This window comes from Crocodylus porosus, unplaced genomic scaffold (assembly GCF_001723895.1).
Source record: "Crocodylus porosus isolate Cpor-Errol unplaced genomic scaffold, CroPor_comp1, whole genome shotgun sequence".
NCBI lineage: Eukaryota > Metazoa > Chordata > Crocodylia > Crocodylidae > Crocodylus > Crocodylus porosus.
The window spans coordinates 80,865,552-80,884,579 of NW_017728918.1; the positions used below are offsets into that span (position 1 = coordinate 80,865,552).

Below are 19,028 nucleotides of genomic sequence, written 5' to 3' on the forward strand. Positions count from 1 at the left end.
GTCACAAGCTGGCAGAGGGTAGATTCATACTAGATATCAGGAGGCGCTACTTCATGGTCAGGGTGGCTGGGATCTGGAACCAACTTCCAAGAGAAGTGGTGCAGGCTCCTACCCTGGGGATTTTTAAGAGAAGGTTACATGAATGCCTTGCTGGGGTTGTTTGACCCCAGTACTCTTTCTTGCCATGGGAGGGGGTTGGACTAGATGATCTACTCAGGTCCCTTCCGACCCTAGAAACTATGAAACTATAAATGCAAGAAGAGTGAATATCTCAAAAATACATAGTTTTCCTTTTCAGAAACCTCTTGTTAAAAAGGCACTATGAGAGTTTCTGTGGAACTCCAAGCAACTATCCTTCCCTCCCACCTTTTCTGTGGTTATATAGTTTACAAATAGTTTATAATTGGCAGGGGAAGGGGGCATCTTAAATTTGAAGTCATCTTGGATTGGGATAAACATAGATATTTCCTGTGCATAAAAAAATCCTGAGACTCTGTATAAAAGAAATATGCAAAGGTAATATCTATTTAGCACAGTTTAAGTATTATCAAGTTTTAAGAATAATCAAGGGGGAGGAAAGGTGCAAAGGATGTAAAATAAGAATAATCAAATTAGTGGGAGAGAGCACAAAACAGCTGTGCTACAAGATACAGCTTAGTATGATATCATTCCAAGGATCTTGTAAAAGTCCTTTAACAAAGAAGTGGGAACAATGTCCTGATACTTCAAATGATTAGACATAGTGTTGGAATTTGAACAAGGTATAGAAATTGACTTTTCCTGTAGAAGGTCAAAGTGTATGGTCATGGTGGTCCTTTCTAGCCTAAAAACCTATGAAATGTGAACAGTTTCCTTTTCCATCTTCTGCTGCTTGCTTAAATATTGTTAGCTTTCAATTTGACAGCCTGAAAAAGATAAGAAATCCTCACTGTCTTTTGTCTAATTTATTCCTGAAACCTAATATAATTTTATAGGAATGAAAACAAGACTGGGGGAAAAAAGATTAAACTGTGTTACACAACAGAAAGGAAAAGTAAAGAACAAAATCCAACATACCTTATTCTTATTTTGCAATTGATCTTTTCATTTTTTTCAAAAAATTGTAAAGAGGGAAGAAGGGGAAGGATATCGGCTTCTCCTCTACTCTTCTCTTTGCTTGCCAATAATCCTACATGGACCAGAATATTTGTATTATCCAACCCATTATTTTGGTATATGACTAAACCTAAAAATGAAGCAAAAATGCCTTAATTCATTCCAATTACTGTCATTTCTATAATACTCAGCTGTTGCCTTAACTTTTTGTCAGTGGATATATTACAGTAGTGTTGTCTACTTGTGTCAGGGACTGTTTGGGAGAGGGCACAAGGATTTAATATAGTGTATCTGTAATGCTAAAGGAAGTGCAAACATTGCAACAAGTGGCAGATATCTACTTTTACTTAAATACCATATTTATCCCAATCCAAGATGACTTCAAATTTAAGATGCCCCCTTCCCCCACCAATGATAAACTATTTGTAAACTATATAACCACAGAAAAGGTGGGAGGGAAGGATAGTTGCTTGGAGTTCCACAGAAACTCTGATAGAGCCTTTTTAACAAGAGGTTTCTGAAAAGGAAAAATATGTATCTTTGCTATAAGCAAACCACATTCAGAATGACATATTTTACAATAGTCACATTTTACAGTCTTCTCAATTTGGACTGAAACCTCTGATCCAGCAAAGCTGTGCTTAGTCCAAGACCTGAGAAATGGGAGGGGAAAGGAGTCTTTATAACATCTGTCTTTCCTTCCTTTCTTTTTAATTCCTAGAGTCTAGTGCAGAGTTGCCCAGTCTCAAGTGTAACGTTGTGACAAGATATGACTGTTCCAGCAGATGACTAAGAATCACTAGAATGAAGTGACTCTGGCTGCAAATAGTGTGGTTGTGTAGTGTGATTATACAGTCTCAGGATTTTTTTATGCAAAGGAAATAACAAGACAGCTGCTTATGTTGGTATAGTCACAAAGGCCTACAAATCTGGTTTTTAGCTTTTAAAGCTCTACCAAGACAATAATACCTGCACTAAGAAAACATAAATATACCCTACTTGTTTTGATATGCAGTATTGTTCTTCTGACTGCTCCTTCCAATAGTAGGCCATATCCAATAATTTTTAGTAATAGGTTTATATTATTTTCTAAGCAATAAGGACAACTCCAGAGAATAAAGAAAGGTGTTTGACAGTATAGGTGGTCAACACGTCATGACTTCTGAGATTCATTAGTTTTTCTTTACATCTCCATGTCTGTTTAGAAGGGGGTGAAACAATCAAGTTCTAGATTAAAACCAGGCAGCATCGTACCTGGACTCCTGGCAGCCCAAGGTGAACTTTTAGTATTGGGTCCCCCTTCACCAGAGATGATGATAATTATAAAAAAAATGACCATGTTCAGGCCCATTTTCTGTCCGGCTGCCCAGCTTTCACATGCTTGTATCCATCCCTGGAACTAAGGCCAAATAAGGGGAAAAAAAGAATAATTCACTGATTCTGATCCCTTGACTCACATATACCCAACTTTTTACATCATTCTGTTTATTTTGGTGGATTTTCAAGCATATTTGTTTTATGAGAAGGTAATAAATGGAAATAACACTGGAGAACAGAGTCCTTTCGCAGGCAGAAGAAGGGGGAGAAAAGGTGCAAAGGATGCAAAATATAGTTATATGATTTGCCACTTAATTCAAGATTTTTAATTCATCATTTTGTAACGTATGTTGCATTTGTACAGTGTGATTTGGGAAAAGTGATAACAGGGTGAAAATTCTTTTACTGACAAACTGGCAAAGGTGGAGAGAATTCAGTGAAGGAGTTTGCAGTGGATATTTGTAAATATCATTGTGATGCAATGAGTAGCAAAATGTACTGGAAAGAATTTCTTTATAAAGGACAAGATTTTGTAACGTGTTCTTGATTGTTCTGTGGGAAGAGGGTGTACAATTCAGGCTGTTTATCTCCTTTGCTTAAATATGGCTGCCCTGCATCTCTGATCTGTACATGGAGCTAGGAGAAGCAGACGTTTCAGAATCTCCTCCCAACAAAGCTGGGTGAGAAATACTGATAAAATGGAAATGGAAAGAGCTTTAAATCTGCTCCCAGTATGTCTTCAGCTCTTTCACTGGAGTAAGTAGTAATAGGAAGTAGCAGTTTCTTGCCTCCTTAGAGAAAGTACTGTGTGGTTTAGCTGCACTGTACTCATACCAAAATAGAGATTTAACAACTTCATCTTGCTCCAAACTATTGTAAAAATGGTATTCATATTACAAATATAGATGTGACTATTCAAATAGTAGGTTGTCATTTCAATATGGAAGTATGACTATGTTTATATCATTTTGAACTAGATTTTTTCTGAAGCCTTAACAGGCTCTGCAGAAGTTGGCTGCCTGTGGAGCTAAGAAAAGTTCAGTGCCTCCTTTCCTTTCCAATCAAAAACCTTAGTATATTATCTATTCAAGATATATTATATGGTTAAACAAAGGAATTTATTAATACTATGCACATTTTACATGGACTGTTTATTCAACGTTGGAATATTTTAAAGTACCCTAGTTTAAAAATCATTTGGTGGACAGTATTCTACTTTTTGTACTAATTTCTTTAGTTACTTTTGTGTTGGTTACCCTGGAAACAAATGCAGGTATGAATTTGCTAGCATGCATCTCTATAGTTCATGCAGATAAGAAATTAACACTTCTAAAGGTTTTAAGTTTGAATAGAAGGAAACTACATTTAATTTAGGCACACAGTTGTTTAGAATGCAACTATGACCTCCAGTGACAGAGGGGAAAAAATAGAAGTTGTTTGATATAAGTTAGTCAGCCTGATTTTGTCCCTTGCTTTGTAGTATTAACACACTGTTAACGCCTCGGCCAAAAACATCCTGAAAGGTCATCTAAAGGATGAGGACCCTAGGCAGCAGCTCTACTCTTCTTACACAATGGGACTTCTTTTGTAGGTGAAAGCTTCTTTATGCAGAAACAGAGCTACCTTGGGGGCCAGGCAAACATTTGAATGAGCTCCACAAGAATTAAGGACTGCTGTAAATTTCACCGTCATCTTGTCCAAGTGCAATGTGTACAGCTTTGCCCTGGGCTTCTGTAATAAACAATAATGTGTACTTCAAAAAGCAAAACTAAAACAAAACCAAAACCCTACCAAAAGAATTTGCAGTTCTTTTCAGGAGAGAAAAATACAATGAAGTATTACCTACATCTTGACCTACTAGTTATGTTGTCTTGGTACCCCGCCAAGGATTAAAATAATACACTCTAATATTTTTTTGCTTCACAAATAACCAGAATGTCACTTCTGGTTGCTCATAACTTAGGGCATGTGCAGATGTTTCCAGAATCTGAGTATGATCATGTGGCTTACTTTAAGCCTCATGATCTTAGATTGGGTCCCACTTGTACACACATGTTCGCCAGGGGAGGACCAGCTCTGGGAATGCAATCTGAATAAGTCATGGGAGAGGGAGGGGTTAGTGGATTGGGGATGGGGGCTAGCAGATCTTTGAGAAAATGTGGTGGGTCCAGGAGGGGGAGAGGGTGGTTGGTGGGTCTGCTAAGGCAGTTGTCTGTCCAGGGGTGGGGCTGAAGTTAATAGGGGTGAAAAGAGCCTGGTCAGGGTGAAGGGTTGTTTGGAAAAGTATAGCTGTAGGGAAGGCATGAGCAGCTGGGCTTTTCCAGTCCTGGGGCTGAGCTCTGAATGTGTGCATATATTCAGGTTAGGTAAGGCACAGTTAGCCTAATCTACTTAGTGTACCCTCAGGTGAATTAAGTTAGATCAGGCCAGCCATTTTTTTGCCCAATCTAAACTCCTCAAACAGATGTACTTCTAGGATTCAGTCTGCCCATTACCCTTCTCCACTATGTGCATCTTGCATTCTGTTGGAGGAGGTTAATGTAGAAAAGGTAGGACATATGTTGTGGAAAGGCAGGAGATATGGTTGTAGATAACTGAGAACAAGACTTGAATGTACTGGAAAATAGATAAAACCTTAAGGAATTATTTTTTGGGCAATAATATAGTCCTCCAGTTCGCGTTTTAATAGCATATAACGTTATTAAAATAAATTTGAAGATTATGGTTTAGAAAGTTTTTGATTTGAGACAGTGATAGTTGAAACAGGATTTTGAGTTTGAGGAGTGGTTCTTATTTTGAAGTATTGAAAGACTAAACTGATTTAATCTAGAATAGCTACATCATGAATTATTTTTTTTACATGGGAATAATACACACATAGTACATGCCTTCTAAAGTGTTATGTATATTTTTACATCTTAAAACCAGAGAAGGCCAAAAATATTGAGATATGAACAAAGTCACACAGTTAACTGGCTGTGATACCACTCCCCAAACTCAAAATCATATTTCAACTTTCCTTGTAGTCAGAAAAAAATATAATATACAGATTTAGTTTATTAAGCCATCTGTGCCCCCAGAAAAAAGAGACACAGATACCACAATATGGCAGGATTAAAAGTTAACAATTTACTGTAAGAGATAGTAGTTAACAAAAGTAAACCACCTCAAACTATCCATCACTGTTGTTTCAGTGTGTACCTCAACTGGCTCCAATGGTCCGTGATGTACTATAGGCTTGAGGTAGACTGTGGAGGCATGGTACCTTCTATACTGTTAGGCCTGCTTGAGATGTCTCTCTCTGGGTGTCTGTGACCTGTATTACAAGTGCACTGGTAGGTTACGTTCACAAAAAAGTAGGGCTGAAAGGGACCTCATGAGGGCATCTAGTTCAGCTCCCTGCTCAGGAACAGATCATTCCTGACTAAATTGCCCCAGTCAAGGTCTGTCTTGAAAACTGAAAACCTTCTCTTGGAAATTTCCAGGGATGGAGATTCCACATCTCTAGAGAGCATGTTCCAATGCTTAACCATCCTTATAGTCAGAAAGTTCTTCCTAATCTCCAACATAAATTTCCTCTTCTTCAGCTTGAGGCCATTGCTTTTCCCTATGGCCATACTGATTCAGGCTCTCTGATAAAAGAGGCAAGAGACAGGTCTACAGTCCAAAGCACAGATTTTATACTTCAAAAGTACAAGAATGCATACTTGTTCCAGTGTTTTCTGGCTACCCGTGATAGCAAAGTATTGATTTTTCTCCTATATTGCCAGGGAAGACTCTGTGGGGAGGAGGAGGATGGCATAAAGACTGGAAGCAGGTGCGTTTGAATTTGCAGAGTTCTCCAAACTTCCCTCCAGTGTGTAACCCATAATTGTACACGATTGTTTCTAACAAATGTTTTCTGATTAGTTTATCTAAATCCCCTTTTTACATAGCAGCTTTGGAAACCAGACTAAACCATTTCTCCCATCATCTGAAAGATGTCAATTAGCAGTGATTTATACCTTTGTGGAAATTACTTTGAAAGGGACAGTTTCTTATCTCCTTCATCATTTTGGAGTGTTTCTTATCACTATCCCCTTTTAAAAAATCTTATTTTATGCTCTCTTTTAAAAAAACTGTTTTTTTTAATGATTTACTTAAGACAGTTCACAAAGAACATTTATTATAGCTAAAAGTTACTATAGTAGTACTACAGTAACATTTTTAAAACTAAAGGAATATTAAATTTGGTTTATTTATATTAATGCCTCTTTTTATCATGTTTTCTGTCAGGCCTTTTGCTCAATTTAGTTTGATCTCATTCTTGTTTCAGCTAGACATGTTAATTGTACTCCTTACTTTTCTTACCATGCTTGTTCTAAAGTCTACAAAGATTGGGATCTTTTGCTTCAGTCACCCTCCCTTTCTCCATGTTACATGAGAGAGATGAGATGAGGGGAATCACAAAGTTGGAAGAAATACTCATTATGGCTTCTTAGTGACAGTCACACTTGTCATGGGCAGCTGGGTCTGAGGCCACTTGGGGAATCAAATCACCAACCTGAGTCTGGAGGAGTGAGCAAAATCTAGGGACAAGCCAGGCCAGGAAGCCAGGACATCAGTCCAAGAGCAGGGTCTTAAACCAAGTCGAGAAGCTGGAAGATCAGGCACAGTAGAAGGAGTTAGAGAACAAACTAGGTTGAGAACCCAGAAGATCAGGCTGTACTGTCCAGGGTCAGACTGAGCCCTGTTGCTCAGATGCTTTCTGTTTCTGATCAGGGGTTTAAATGGGGGAAGTGGAGGGGCAGCTGACCCTGGCCAGGCACCCCAGTAACAGGGAATGGGCAGAGGGTTAGTCTAGACTGAAAGCTTTAGGGCTGTCCTGAGTGACTAGTCTAGGTGTCTAACTATGTTGTGGAAGCCTGAGATGAGCATCTGCACTGACAGGCTGCACCTTTAAGTTCAAGGCCAGATAGTGACTAATTATCTCAGTAGACTTTAGAGTCCTTAATTAGTCCTTTTTCTGACCTACCAGGTACATGAGGCCATTAAAACCAGGCCTTCTGGATTCTAGATGGAGAAAAGAAACAAATCCATGCCACACTGTCAGTTTTTCCATGTAGGATATAGCCCTTCCATTCCCCAAAACTGAAGATCAGCATAGTCTCCAAAATACCCAATAAAGGATGGAAAAGGTGAAGGTGGAATATGATACCTGCAGTGGCTTTTCTCACCCACAAAGCTGGTGATACTTAACCTTCATCCTTTCCTCCACTCTATATTTAAAAATCAGTAACACAGCCCCAAACCACTTCCATTTGCTATAGTTTTCTTCCATTCCCACATTGTCATTGCCAATGGCTGTTCTGGTATGGGAGAAAAAAAAAACATAGTACCTAGATGTTAGAAACTGTCTTCTGTCCTTTGACACCACAAAGAAAAAAAAACATGGAAAAAAGCCAAACTCTCAACACTCTGGAGTTGATGAAGAAAAGCATAGCACTAGAAATACTGTTCCTGCTTAAGACTTCCTCCCTATCCATTACCTCTTCACTGCTTCCAGCTACATCAAATGCCCACCACAGCTGGCAGAATGAGCATTGTCTTCCAAACATCTATGTGGTACTTACCAAGCAGTATTTCAGCAATTTTATGCATTTCTGTGCAAATGCACATGATTAAAATAGACAAATATAATATCCATACAGAAATGCAGGAGGGAGAATGGTAAAAGAATGAAACTGAGAAGGAGAATATGTTGCTCAACTGAATATGGGATTATTTTCTGTTCTGGATGAATCACTTTGTGATTGTGTTCGCTTCTCTGCTGTTGTAGTGGAAAACATTTGTACAGAATCATCATGTTGTCCAGTTTCAGAGAATTGAGACAGCAGAACATTTGGGCTGAGGCTTTGGTAATTCATTCACCTGGGAGGAGATAACTATTGGTCCCACTGCAAATACAGCAAAGGGTATGAGTGAAATTGGTTGTGACAAAGAACAGTTACAACCAGTCTGAGCTAATTGCCTAGTGGGCTACAAGTGCCTGGGGCTTTGACCCTGCCTACATTTTGGACTCAGCCCCTGGACTTTCCTCTGAATCTGGTCACTTGGTGTTAGCTTGAATCTTGACCCAGCCTGTGTTCTGGAGTTTGTCTAGGGTTTCTCTTTGAAACCTGGTAACTTGATTCCCAAACTCTGACTTATCCTGTGTTTTAAAGTAGGCTCCCAGCTCCTGCCTTCTCTCAGTGGCCTCATCACTAGGTCAGAACACCTGTGACCTGGTCCATTTCAATATTAAATGCTGGCACACATCAGCTATTATATGTAGCATCATGTTTGGCAAATTTAGAGAGCTGAAATTAACTTTAGAGAATTTTAGAAAAAAAGCACTCATTTCAATTTCCCAACTCATTATGCTCCTTGTTGTCCTGTGTCAGAAACTCTTCTGCACGAGATTATTTTAACTAGACTCTGAAATTCAATAGTTACCTTGGTCATCACTCATAGATGTTCTGCCTCAAAGTCTGCTTAAAATATTCTAATTGCTGAAACAGTCACCCTCTTTTAAATGTATCATGAAATTTTGATGGGGACGATTCTGTCCTGGTCCCAGAGCAGATAATCACTCAAACTTGTACACAATTCCTAGATACAAACTAGGGAGGGTGGGCGAGGTGGGGTAGGATACTCAAAAGTGTCAACATCTCACTGCCTGCAAATCTGCAGAGGTTAAGGAGGTGGGAATGCCTGTAGAGGTACCACAGCCATTCACATCTGACATAAGCTCTGCCTATCTGCTTCATTTTTCAGGTCTCTCTGAGAGTGAGATGGGGAAGGAAAATACTAGTACAATATGACAAAGCATTTAAGTGTGTATCTGAGTCCATCCTTACTCAAGAAAGTACTTAAGCACAAGTTTCTTCAAGCTTACTGAAGAAGGATGGGTTAATGAAACAAAGTTCGCATGAATAATGGGGCTGGTTTATCTAATAGGTCTAATGGCCACCACAGCAAGCACCAAAGTTAATTCTGGTTAACGTGATTAATTCTGTGGATGATATCTTATTTCTTAGTTTAGCATTCAAGTTTCACAATGGTATCCAAGAAATGAATTTTCTGGGTGGAGTATTGAAGTGTTAGTTTGATGGAGGAATGGTTACTAAACTCCCAGTAGATTTTTTTCTCTAGTAATTTCTTTTCATGTGTCCACATAAAGGTAATGTTATCAAGGTACTTCATGTATGCCAGGGGAATGAAGGGCAGCTGCCTCTTTAAACCAGTTAGTCCCTAAGGTGCCACCCTGTCCTACTTCCTGACTTTAACGTGGCTACCAACCTCTGCTGAAAACTGTGATGGTCACTGTGGAAAGACTTCTGACTGCCAATTGCTATGGGAGATCTGTATGCAACAATTTCTCTTCATTAGTTAGTGGAATGTAGTTAGTTAGTAGAAGAACACAGTGCACGCATTTCTGAGCCAAAACAATAAGTAGTAGTTTATTTTATGGTTAACTTGAGAGATTGTTGTCTAGACTCTCACTTGAAATGCTGCCACCAGTATTTTAACTCATATAAAGCAAACTCAGCATGTTACTTCAGCTTTTGGGAGCTTCATAGGCTCTTTGTCAGATATCAATTTGCACTTAAAAGCTCTCTAATGACTTGGAAAGTAGCGAGCAATTTGGGACCTGTGTATTTTCTGGGTTGCAGTCTCCATACAAACCTGCTAGCTGCTTAAGATCATCTCCCAAACCAGTGCACTGGCTATTTTAAAATTGGAATTTATTCCTATGTGAATTTATGCAATGTCACCTGAGGAGACCAATTGAAATCTAAAAGTATATTCTCTCTTTTAACACTAGCTTATGATCCATAATGGCAGAACACTTTTGCATTTTTATGTTTAGTTTTATTGTAAAGTGCCTTGGGATGCATTTGCATGAAAGGCACTATATAAGCTCATTTTGTATTGCATTGTATTATATTGTGACAAGTGCAATAATCTCCAGGTTTCCTATCCATTAAAGAACTCATTTCACAGCTCACTAATTATGTGAATGAGAAGGGGAAATAGGTCCTTTTCCTCTAAGGTATACTGAGCAGATGGCATAGAGTTCATTTGTACCAGCTGAGTCTCTGAAGTCCTCTTCTGTTTTGGTGGCAAGGCTTTCCTCTGTTTATCAGGTGTAGTAGAAGAGGCATATTCGTTTCTCAAAACATCATATTACAGAATATACTGAGAAGCTGGCTCAGTGCTGTTGGTAGAACAAGACTAGTTAATCTATTCTGGGTCTGAACAGACTATTTATTTCAAAGGACACAAGATAGCAATTAAAATGATGCATCTGTATTTCAGTGTAATTCTAAATTGTCTCCCATTTATAGGGGATATTGGTCAAGTCAACTCTAGGGATTATGCTTATACCTGCAAAAGTGATTAGCAAATATGCTGAACACCTTTGAGATTTTATTTTTTTCCATAATTATAAAATGGAAATAAATGGATATTTCCATGTTCTCTGTACTTTTTAGCTGTGGCCTTTGCTAATTTTTCATTATTCTTCTCAGTCAAGGGAATAACATGTTCACTGACATATACATGTATAGTGTGATTTATACAGGCTTCTAACGTACAGCTTTTTAAATACAAAAACAAGTTATCATAGATGTCAGTGCTACACAATGGTTGTGGATACCTGGTAATTAGGCCCTTATTTCAGGATTAAAAAAAGAAAAGCTGAAACTGAAGAGCTTGATGTTTCTGGTATATGAACTTGGTAACCAGGTTGCTTTTGACAGTACTGCACAAGCAGTCAAATTGTTTTCTCTTTGCATCATATCGAACAGCAGGACAGATTTTTTTCCCTCTCATTCCTGTCATTCAATTTTATGTTCACTACACTGATTTCATTCTAATTTCAGACGGATGCTGCTTTAATGTATGATGCAGTTCATGTGGTGTCAGTGGCTGTCCAGCAGTTCCCACAGATGACTGTTAGTTCATTACAGTGTAATCGGCACAAGCCATGGCGCTTTGGGACCCGCTTTATGAGTCTCATTAAAGAGGTATGTCACTAATAAAATATGTTCTGCTTCCCTACTTTTCCTCCCTTTCTTCATATTCTCATTCTGCTCTGATTCAGATTTTTTTTCCCTGGCAGGTGGATCTCTTTCTGCTTTTTGGTATGTGGGTAAACTTGCAGTCATGGCAGCATATGTAGTTAAAAACTCTTCCTGCTGCAGGAGAAATTGGGAACAATTTATAAATATAAAATAAATACAAAAGGGTGACAGATCTGCACTAATGTTTTCTGGTGTTTATTCTGTTTGTCCCTGGATTGTTTTCTATCATAAATATCCATTATTTACATGTTTTCTTTTTTTATGGAAGGGCAGTTTCTCCTGGATTTTTATTTAAAATGTAACGATTATACAATCAGGGATTATTTAGGACATTGAAGATCTACACAGCACTACACAGGGTTCATTTTTTTTGGCCCATAGATGTCTGGCTGCCACTACTGTATTTCCCATTTCCATCATATGAAATACTAAGGTATCAATAATACATCTGGGTGGTAAAATCACTATTTTAGTGATGCATACTTTCAAGATAATAACTGGTCTTTGGACAACTCTTCCTTTTGAAAAAGAGAATAGGTGATGGAGACTATGTAATAAATACAAATTAATAGTCAATGATGCTATAATTTGGCTCTACTATTTATGAATGATATGTCATCTCTAAGCCATTAGAAAATAATATATTGTGCATTTTTAAATAAAGGAGAGAGACTTCTGAGAGGTAGTCATTTAGCAATATCCAGATGTGCATGGACATTTGGTTCCCTGGGGATGCCTATGTCACTGGTGCACTCAGGCAGGACAAGTTACCTCAGGTGTGGTAGGGAAGGCTGGGGCGAGCACTGGGGAGGCAGCACTGCAGCAGTGGAAATCCTGCCACATGGATCCTGCTCAGCAGTGAAGCACAGCTCCAGCTGGCCAGGCTCTGGCTTTCGGCAGTGCATGTCACATGCACCACTCTTTTTTTCTTCTCAGGTTTTTTTGACCCCTGGGTAACCAGCTGTCAACACCCCCCCCTCCCCCCCAACATTGCTGCCTTGTGGTGCAGAGAACAATGAAATGTGCAATATAGCGCCCAGCTATGCTTATCTGGACGCGGCCTTAGTGTCTTCCATGTCAGTTGTCCCAGTGAGATTTTAATGACTCGGCACCTCAAGCCACACATGAAATGTTCTTAAGACATCCTCCTAGACAAAAGAAACAAGCCCAGTCTATAGGGGAGGGAATAAAATGGAAATTGTAAATATTGAAATAATTTATGGAAACATCCTTTTATCACCTTAAGTGAAACCATTTTATGGGTGAAAATAGAGAACTCTTAAGAAATTGTGTGAAAAGATTAAAGAAAGTTTGGTTTAATTAGCAAAGAACCCTAAGAATCTCAGAAGTGCATATGAAATGATTTTTTTAAATCAGCCACAAGGTAAATTATTTAAATGTAATGAATAATTAACTATCCCATTTTACAAATATTAATTTGTTCTTTCTATTATTCTTATTTATAGAAATTATTATTGTCTTCTTCTCCTATAGGCCCACTGGGAAGGCCTCACAGGCAGGATAACTTTCAACAAAACCAATGGCTTAAGGACAGATTTTGATTTAGATGTGATCAGCCTCAAGGAGGAAGGTCTTGAAAAGGTATGTAAGATGATCAGTATATTTACTGAGAGTCATGTGAAGTACAGAACAATATATATATATTTCCTGGGAAAAGGCTATTTATACCAGGTTATACCATCATGTTACATTGGATGTGGGGCCACATTTGTGTGCTCATGAAAAGTCACATTTCATGAATATCCTGAGGGGAGGGGGGGAACCTTCATATTTATGATGACTAAAATAAATTGCTGATACCAAATTAGGATGTAGAGGTAAAACATTGCTTTCAACACTTCAAGTATTTTACTCCATGCAATATGTACAATTCATATTCACAAAGAGATTACAGAACACAGTCACCAGACACAAATATAAATATAAATAAGCAAATACCAAAAATGAACAGGGAGCACTTTAAGTGTGGAAGAAATCAAACTTCGCACTGTGGTTGAATCAGAACTGACAGAGCCAGCTTTTCTTTATTTAGGGCTATACTGTGATCACAGGGAGAATTCCAGACAGCAAGGGGAATCACCCACTTGTCTGTTTCAAAGGATTTCTCAGACTTTCTAAGGTTACAAGCATATTTATACTTAAGACAGAGAAAGAGATAAAAAATACACCTTGAAGAAACAAAACAATAGTAAATTACACAGAAATTTTGGAAGTTTACTTAAACAAACTATCTATGCACAGGGCAAGATATCAAGATAACCTAAGGATAACCCAAGGTGTGTGGGATTCCTTATCTCAGAACATTTAACTGAATTAAGCAGTATCACCAGTTCTGGTCTTTGTCTGTTTTTCTAGTCAAGTAAGATAATTACTTCTACATAAGTGTAACAAGTTTAAATTCCTATGAAAAAGTTACAAATGTATATTCAGTAGAGGAGGGCTGATTATATTTATGGGTGAAATTATAGAACTCTGGAGTAATAGAAAGATAATGATGAATGGAAAAGGATTCTGTGTATTTATATTAAGTTTCAACAGCTTTCTGGTATAAAATAGTAAAGTTAACTGGGGCAAAACACATGGCCAATATCCAAGATTCAAAAGTTGTCAAAGATTCAGATCAGAGATGGCTACACATTCAGTGATTGCAATAGGGGCAAGATTGAATCTCAGTTTTTCAAAATAATTCTGAGACCTAAAAGAAACCTCTAGTTTTTCAGCAGAAGGACAGAACACAGCTTCTGAAGAGAGCTCCTTTGTGCTGAAGACTTTTGAAAACATGTAAACTTATTTAAATTCTTAGTTTCAATGGAAGATTATGGTTATGAGATACAGAAATTCATTTGAAAATCTGCCCCATTAGCCAAGTCCAAAACAGGTGTTAATTGTAACGTAATTCAGCTGGATTTCAGAGAGGCAGAGGAACCTACATACCACATTTTTTCCAGGTCCAGCATTTTTCTCATGGGCTAAGTACAGACAGACAAAAAAGCAGAGGCTGAATCAATCCAATCTTTGCAGGTTAGTCTAAACTACATAGCTTGAACTGAGAAGCAAGTGAGCAGACATTCTTAACTGATTCTAGAAATTGTGCCATATGCCTGCGGTGGTTCAGGTGAGAAGTTGCAGGGTGTTAGAGCAACTGCCAAAGGGAAAGGAGGAGAGAAGTCCACCAAGGCTTTCCATCCTGTCCCTGCTTGAATGGAGGGGGTATGGTCAGGCCCCAGCCTGGGACCAGCATGCTGAGGCCAGGAGAAGGGGGCTTTAAACTACACCCTGGGCCCACATGGGACCCCAACTCTGGTTTGCCTGGGGGTGGGGGGGAAGTCCCTGCAAGGCTTCCATCCCCTGCTCAAGGGGAGGGAGGCAGCCCATGCCAGGGTTCTGGCCACTCCCTGGCCAGGGGCTCACAGGCTGAGATGGGGAGGCTGTCCTTTGCTGCATGGGACTGTAGCCTGGGTGTACCTTGTAGCTGGACCCCACCCCCTGCTTGAGTGGGAGGCATGGTAACACCGAAGCCAGCGGCTCGCAGGCTAAGGTCAGGAGAGAGGGAGTTTAAAACCCTCCCTGGTCCTGGACCTTAGCTAGGGTCTGCCTGGGGGCAACCCCTCCCTGGTTTTTTCCCTGCTCCCTGCTTGAGTGGAGGAGTGTGTGTGTGGGGTGGTGAGAGTGGGGTGGGGGGTGGTCAGACCCTGTCCAGGCTGGCATACTGAAGTGGAGGGGGATGAGAGGGCTTTAAAACCTCCTCCACCACCTGAAAGGGACCCCAAGCAGCCCCTGCCTGGCTTTTCCCCTGCTCTCTGCTCACGCAGAGGAGCAAGGGGTATGGCCAGATACCAGCCAGCCTGGCAGGCTGAGCTGGAAGGGGAATGGGGGTTTAAATCCTTCTCCCTACACTCTGCCTCAGCCTGCAGGCCAGGCCAGCATCTGGGAAAAGACTTGAAGGGCTGCTCCACCCCCTCCAGGCAGACCCCTAGCAGGGTAAAACACTTGAGGGGCTGTTCCACTCTCTCCAGGCAGACCCTGACTAGAACTTAGAGCCAGGTTTCCTACCCCCAACCCCTTCTCAGCCAGTAAATAGTGATATTGCTCTCGCTAAGGAGCAGAGGGGTGGGACCAACCCTGCTCCGCTTGAGCAGACAGCACAGTCCAGGGCTGCAAGCATCATGGGATGCTGGGGGACTGTGAGTTAATTTGAAACAGGAAGGGGTCTGGGACAGAAGTTCCCTAAACTGGTTTCACCTAAATCAGTTAAGTCTGATACTACATCCAACCAGATTTATCTTAAACCCATTTCAGCCATTTTCTAAGTCATTTAAATATATTTAAATTCTGTTTTGTTACAGGTTTAAACTAGTTTCTGATCACTTAAACTGGTTTATTTGTAACTTTTGTCCCTAGCCATGAAGATGGATATATAGCATTTTTGTTACAAGTTTTGGCCTTCTTTCCCATGCTATACATATAATATAAAGAAGTAAAGGAGAAAGGTATTAACTTTTATGTCAATAGAGCACTTCATAATTCTTCCAAAGAACAGGGTTCTGTACAGTACCAGGTTGGGGTTGCTGTAGGTAGTTACTTAATACTTTGGCGCACTATTGATCGGAAAATGGAAGTTGTGGTTTCTCAATTCCTCTAGGATTTGATCTCATAAATATAGGGATTTTGCAACTTCATCTGACTTAAAGTGGAAGGGCTGTCTTAGAAGGTGACAAGAGGACAAAAGAGAACCAGGACCTCTGAAAATCAAACCTCTTATTTAAGCGGCTACATTTTACAGATATGCTTGCATAGTGACACTTGATAGATCTAAATCCACTAAATATCAATAAATTATTTTAGTCATCCACATTTGAGAATTTTGGCACATGTCTGCAGTTCCCTGGGAGTAAGTTCTCACAATTGGTACAACTGTACATGGTAAATATCGATCATGGAATATGTTTTCTTCCCTACTGTTTCTGATCATAAATAAGCTATGGATTGCTACTAGCAAACCACTGGAAATGAAATAAACTAGGAGTGTACCAATACAGATTTTGGGGGCTGGTACTGATAGCTGATTTTTATTGGCTGATACTGGTCCAATTTCTGATACAGCTGCAGGCAGCTGGTAAGTCAGTTGTGGTGGAAGGGGAGGGGGGCAGATCAATTCCCCCTGTGGTGAGAGATGGAAAGGGGCAAGGGCAGGCACTGCCCAGCTGGGTAGGGTGGGACATGGGATGGAGCTGTGGCTTATCCAGGGGATGCCGAGGCAAGGGAGGTTCCTGTCACTGTGCTTACCCTGAGAGGACATGGGGGAAGCATGTGCCCTGGGTCTGTGTGGGTCAGGCTGCAGCTGCATGTGGGAGCCAAGACTGTGCTGGGCTCTTCTTGGTGGGTGCTGGGCTGGGGCAGGCAGTGGCAGCACTGGGAGCAGGGCTATGGTGGGGCACTGCAGCGACCCCAAATTTTTCCCTAAGTCCCCCATAGTCCCACCTCTCAGCACTGCTGCCTGGAGCAGCCTCAGCTCTTCCTGGCATGTGGGTGGAGGCAAGGAGTTGCGATGGGGCTGTGGTGGGCAGGTGGCAGCAGCATTCAGAAGGGAGGGACAATGGGGGAGCTATGGCAAAATTTGGGTTGGCTGCAGCCCCCCACCCCATAGTCCCGCTCCTAGCACCACTGCTGCCTGCCCCACCCCAGCCACTACCAAGAAGAGCTTGGTGCAGCCTTGGCTCCAGCCTGCAGCTGCAGCCCACCCACCATGCCCCACACAGACCCAGGGGCACGCGCTCCCCCATGCCCTCCCAGGGTGGGAGCCACCCCCCCCCAGACAAGTTGTGGCTCTGTCCCATGCCCTGCCCTGCTCTGGCTGGACAGCACCTGTTCCAGACCATGCCCCACTCCCTCCCTCACCATGGGGGTGATGATCTACCCCCCCCACACCTCTTCCCTCCCCCCTCCCCTTGTCCACAATGGACTTACCAGCTGCACACAGCTCTCTCAGCTGTCTGCACGCTGTACTGAAGCTGTGTGCATGCATGGGAACTTATCGGCCAAATTATTGGCCACATCGGGCCAATTTCTGATTCAGCCAATTTTCTTTATATCGGTACCAATCCAATATCCAATATTGGATGAATGTATCAGTGCACCTCTGAAATAAACCAATACCTGATATTTATCAATTCTATACTCTTTACTGGAGGGGGTGCAGTAGTGCACCCTTCCAATTTTAACACTGGAAAATGCTGTAAAAAGTTTTAAATAGTATTTATAAGTCTCTAACCTGACATGAAATTGGGGTACAACAGTTTGCAGCAAACACTGTAGCTTCCTAAAACTTCAGAGGGAACTAATAAACATTTTTCCAAGGACAGAATGCCTAAATCTTTACTCTGTAACATAAGAGAAATGGAAAGAAGCTACTTTGACACTAAGTAATGGGCTTTTTCATGTTTTAAGTATAACTGTAAAAGGAATTAATGTAAATAATACTCATTGCTAATCCAAATATAGCTGTGGTAGCAGCTGGATGTCATTTTCAAAACTCAAAAAAAAAGCTAAGCGTGGATGTAGAAGCCTGACTTGAGCTACCTGTTTTTTGAAACTTTTGGCCTTAGAGGATGACAGAAGTAACAACAATAAAAAAAAGTAAAAAGAAGAATATCTTAGCAGACAGAACTGCTGACCTTTTTACACTATATGAAAATAATAACCTTAGGGAATTAGAAGAGATCAGTAAGTGTATGGTACAATAAATTCAGACATACTGACTCTTGAACTTCTGCTTGTAAAAGAATTAGATTGCCTTGCATAGGAATGCTCTCAACGCCTTGAACAGGCATTCATTTTTAGAAGTGGAAATTTCTCAGAAATGTTCACTGCTGGAAATCTTGAGCCTGAAGCTGTCCCTCTCTCCTGTTTTCTGTGCCTTTGCCAGACCTGGCTGATTCTAGTCTGGGGAATGCATAGTGAGTTGCTCTCGTCTCCTCCCAGACCGGTTGCAGAGGTAACTTGAGTAGGAGGGCAAAGCCCCTGTCTCCTTCCCAGACTGGTCCAGGGAGGAAGGAGCGTGGAGACAAAGAGTTTCTGGACTCAACTCTTCTCAGCACAATGAGGGAACATCAAGACAACCCCCTGCACCCCCCAGACCTGCTCCCCAGGAAACGGTCCCTAGGAGCAGGTAGTGGGCAAGGGGCAACTTGCTCTAACTCCTTTCCCATGCGCTGTGGGAGGGGAGTGGTGGGGCTTTGTCCAGGACCAAATGAGGAGGGAAGCATTCATTTCTGCAAAAGTATTTTTTTTTTGCAAGGGAAACCTTCCAGGTTAACACCTGGAAGATGTCTATCCCAGCAGGAGCCAGTTTCTCATGGAAGAAATTGAATGAACACTTCATAGAATCATAGAAGTAGGGTCGGAAGGGACCTTATAGATCTTCAAGTTTGAACCCCTGCCAGGGCAGGAGAAAAAACTGGGCTCAAATGACTCCAGCCAGATAGGCAT

At 40.8% G+C, this 19,028-nt stretch overlaps 1 protein-coding gene across 1 annotated transcript in view; it reads left to right on the forward strand.

The window, feature by feature from the left end:
* Window positions 1–19,028, forward strand: part of GRIK2 (glutamate ionotropic receptor kainate type subunit 2) — a 654,323-nt gene that overhangs the window by 316,115 nt on the left and 319,180 nt on the right. The window contains exons 7-8 of the mRNA XM_019537811.1: window positions 11,319–11,462; window positions 13,014–13,121. Of these exons, the coding sequence (XP_019393356.1) occupies window positions 11,319–11,462; window positions 13,014–13,121 (252 nt within the window). The remainder of the gene's footprint in view (window positions 1–11,318; window positions 11,463–13,013; window positions 13,122–19,028) is intronic.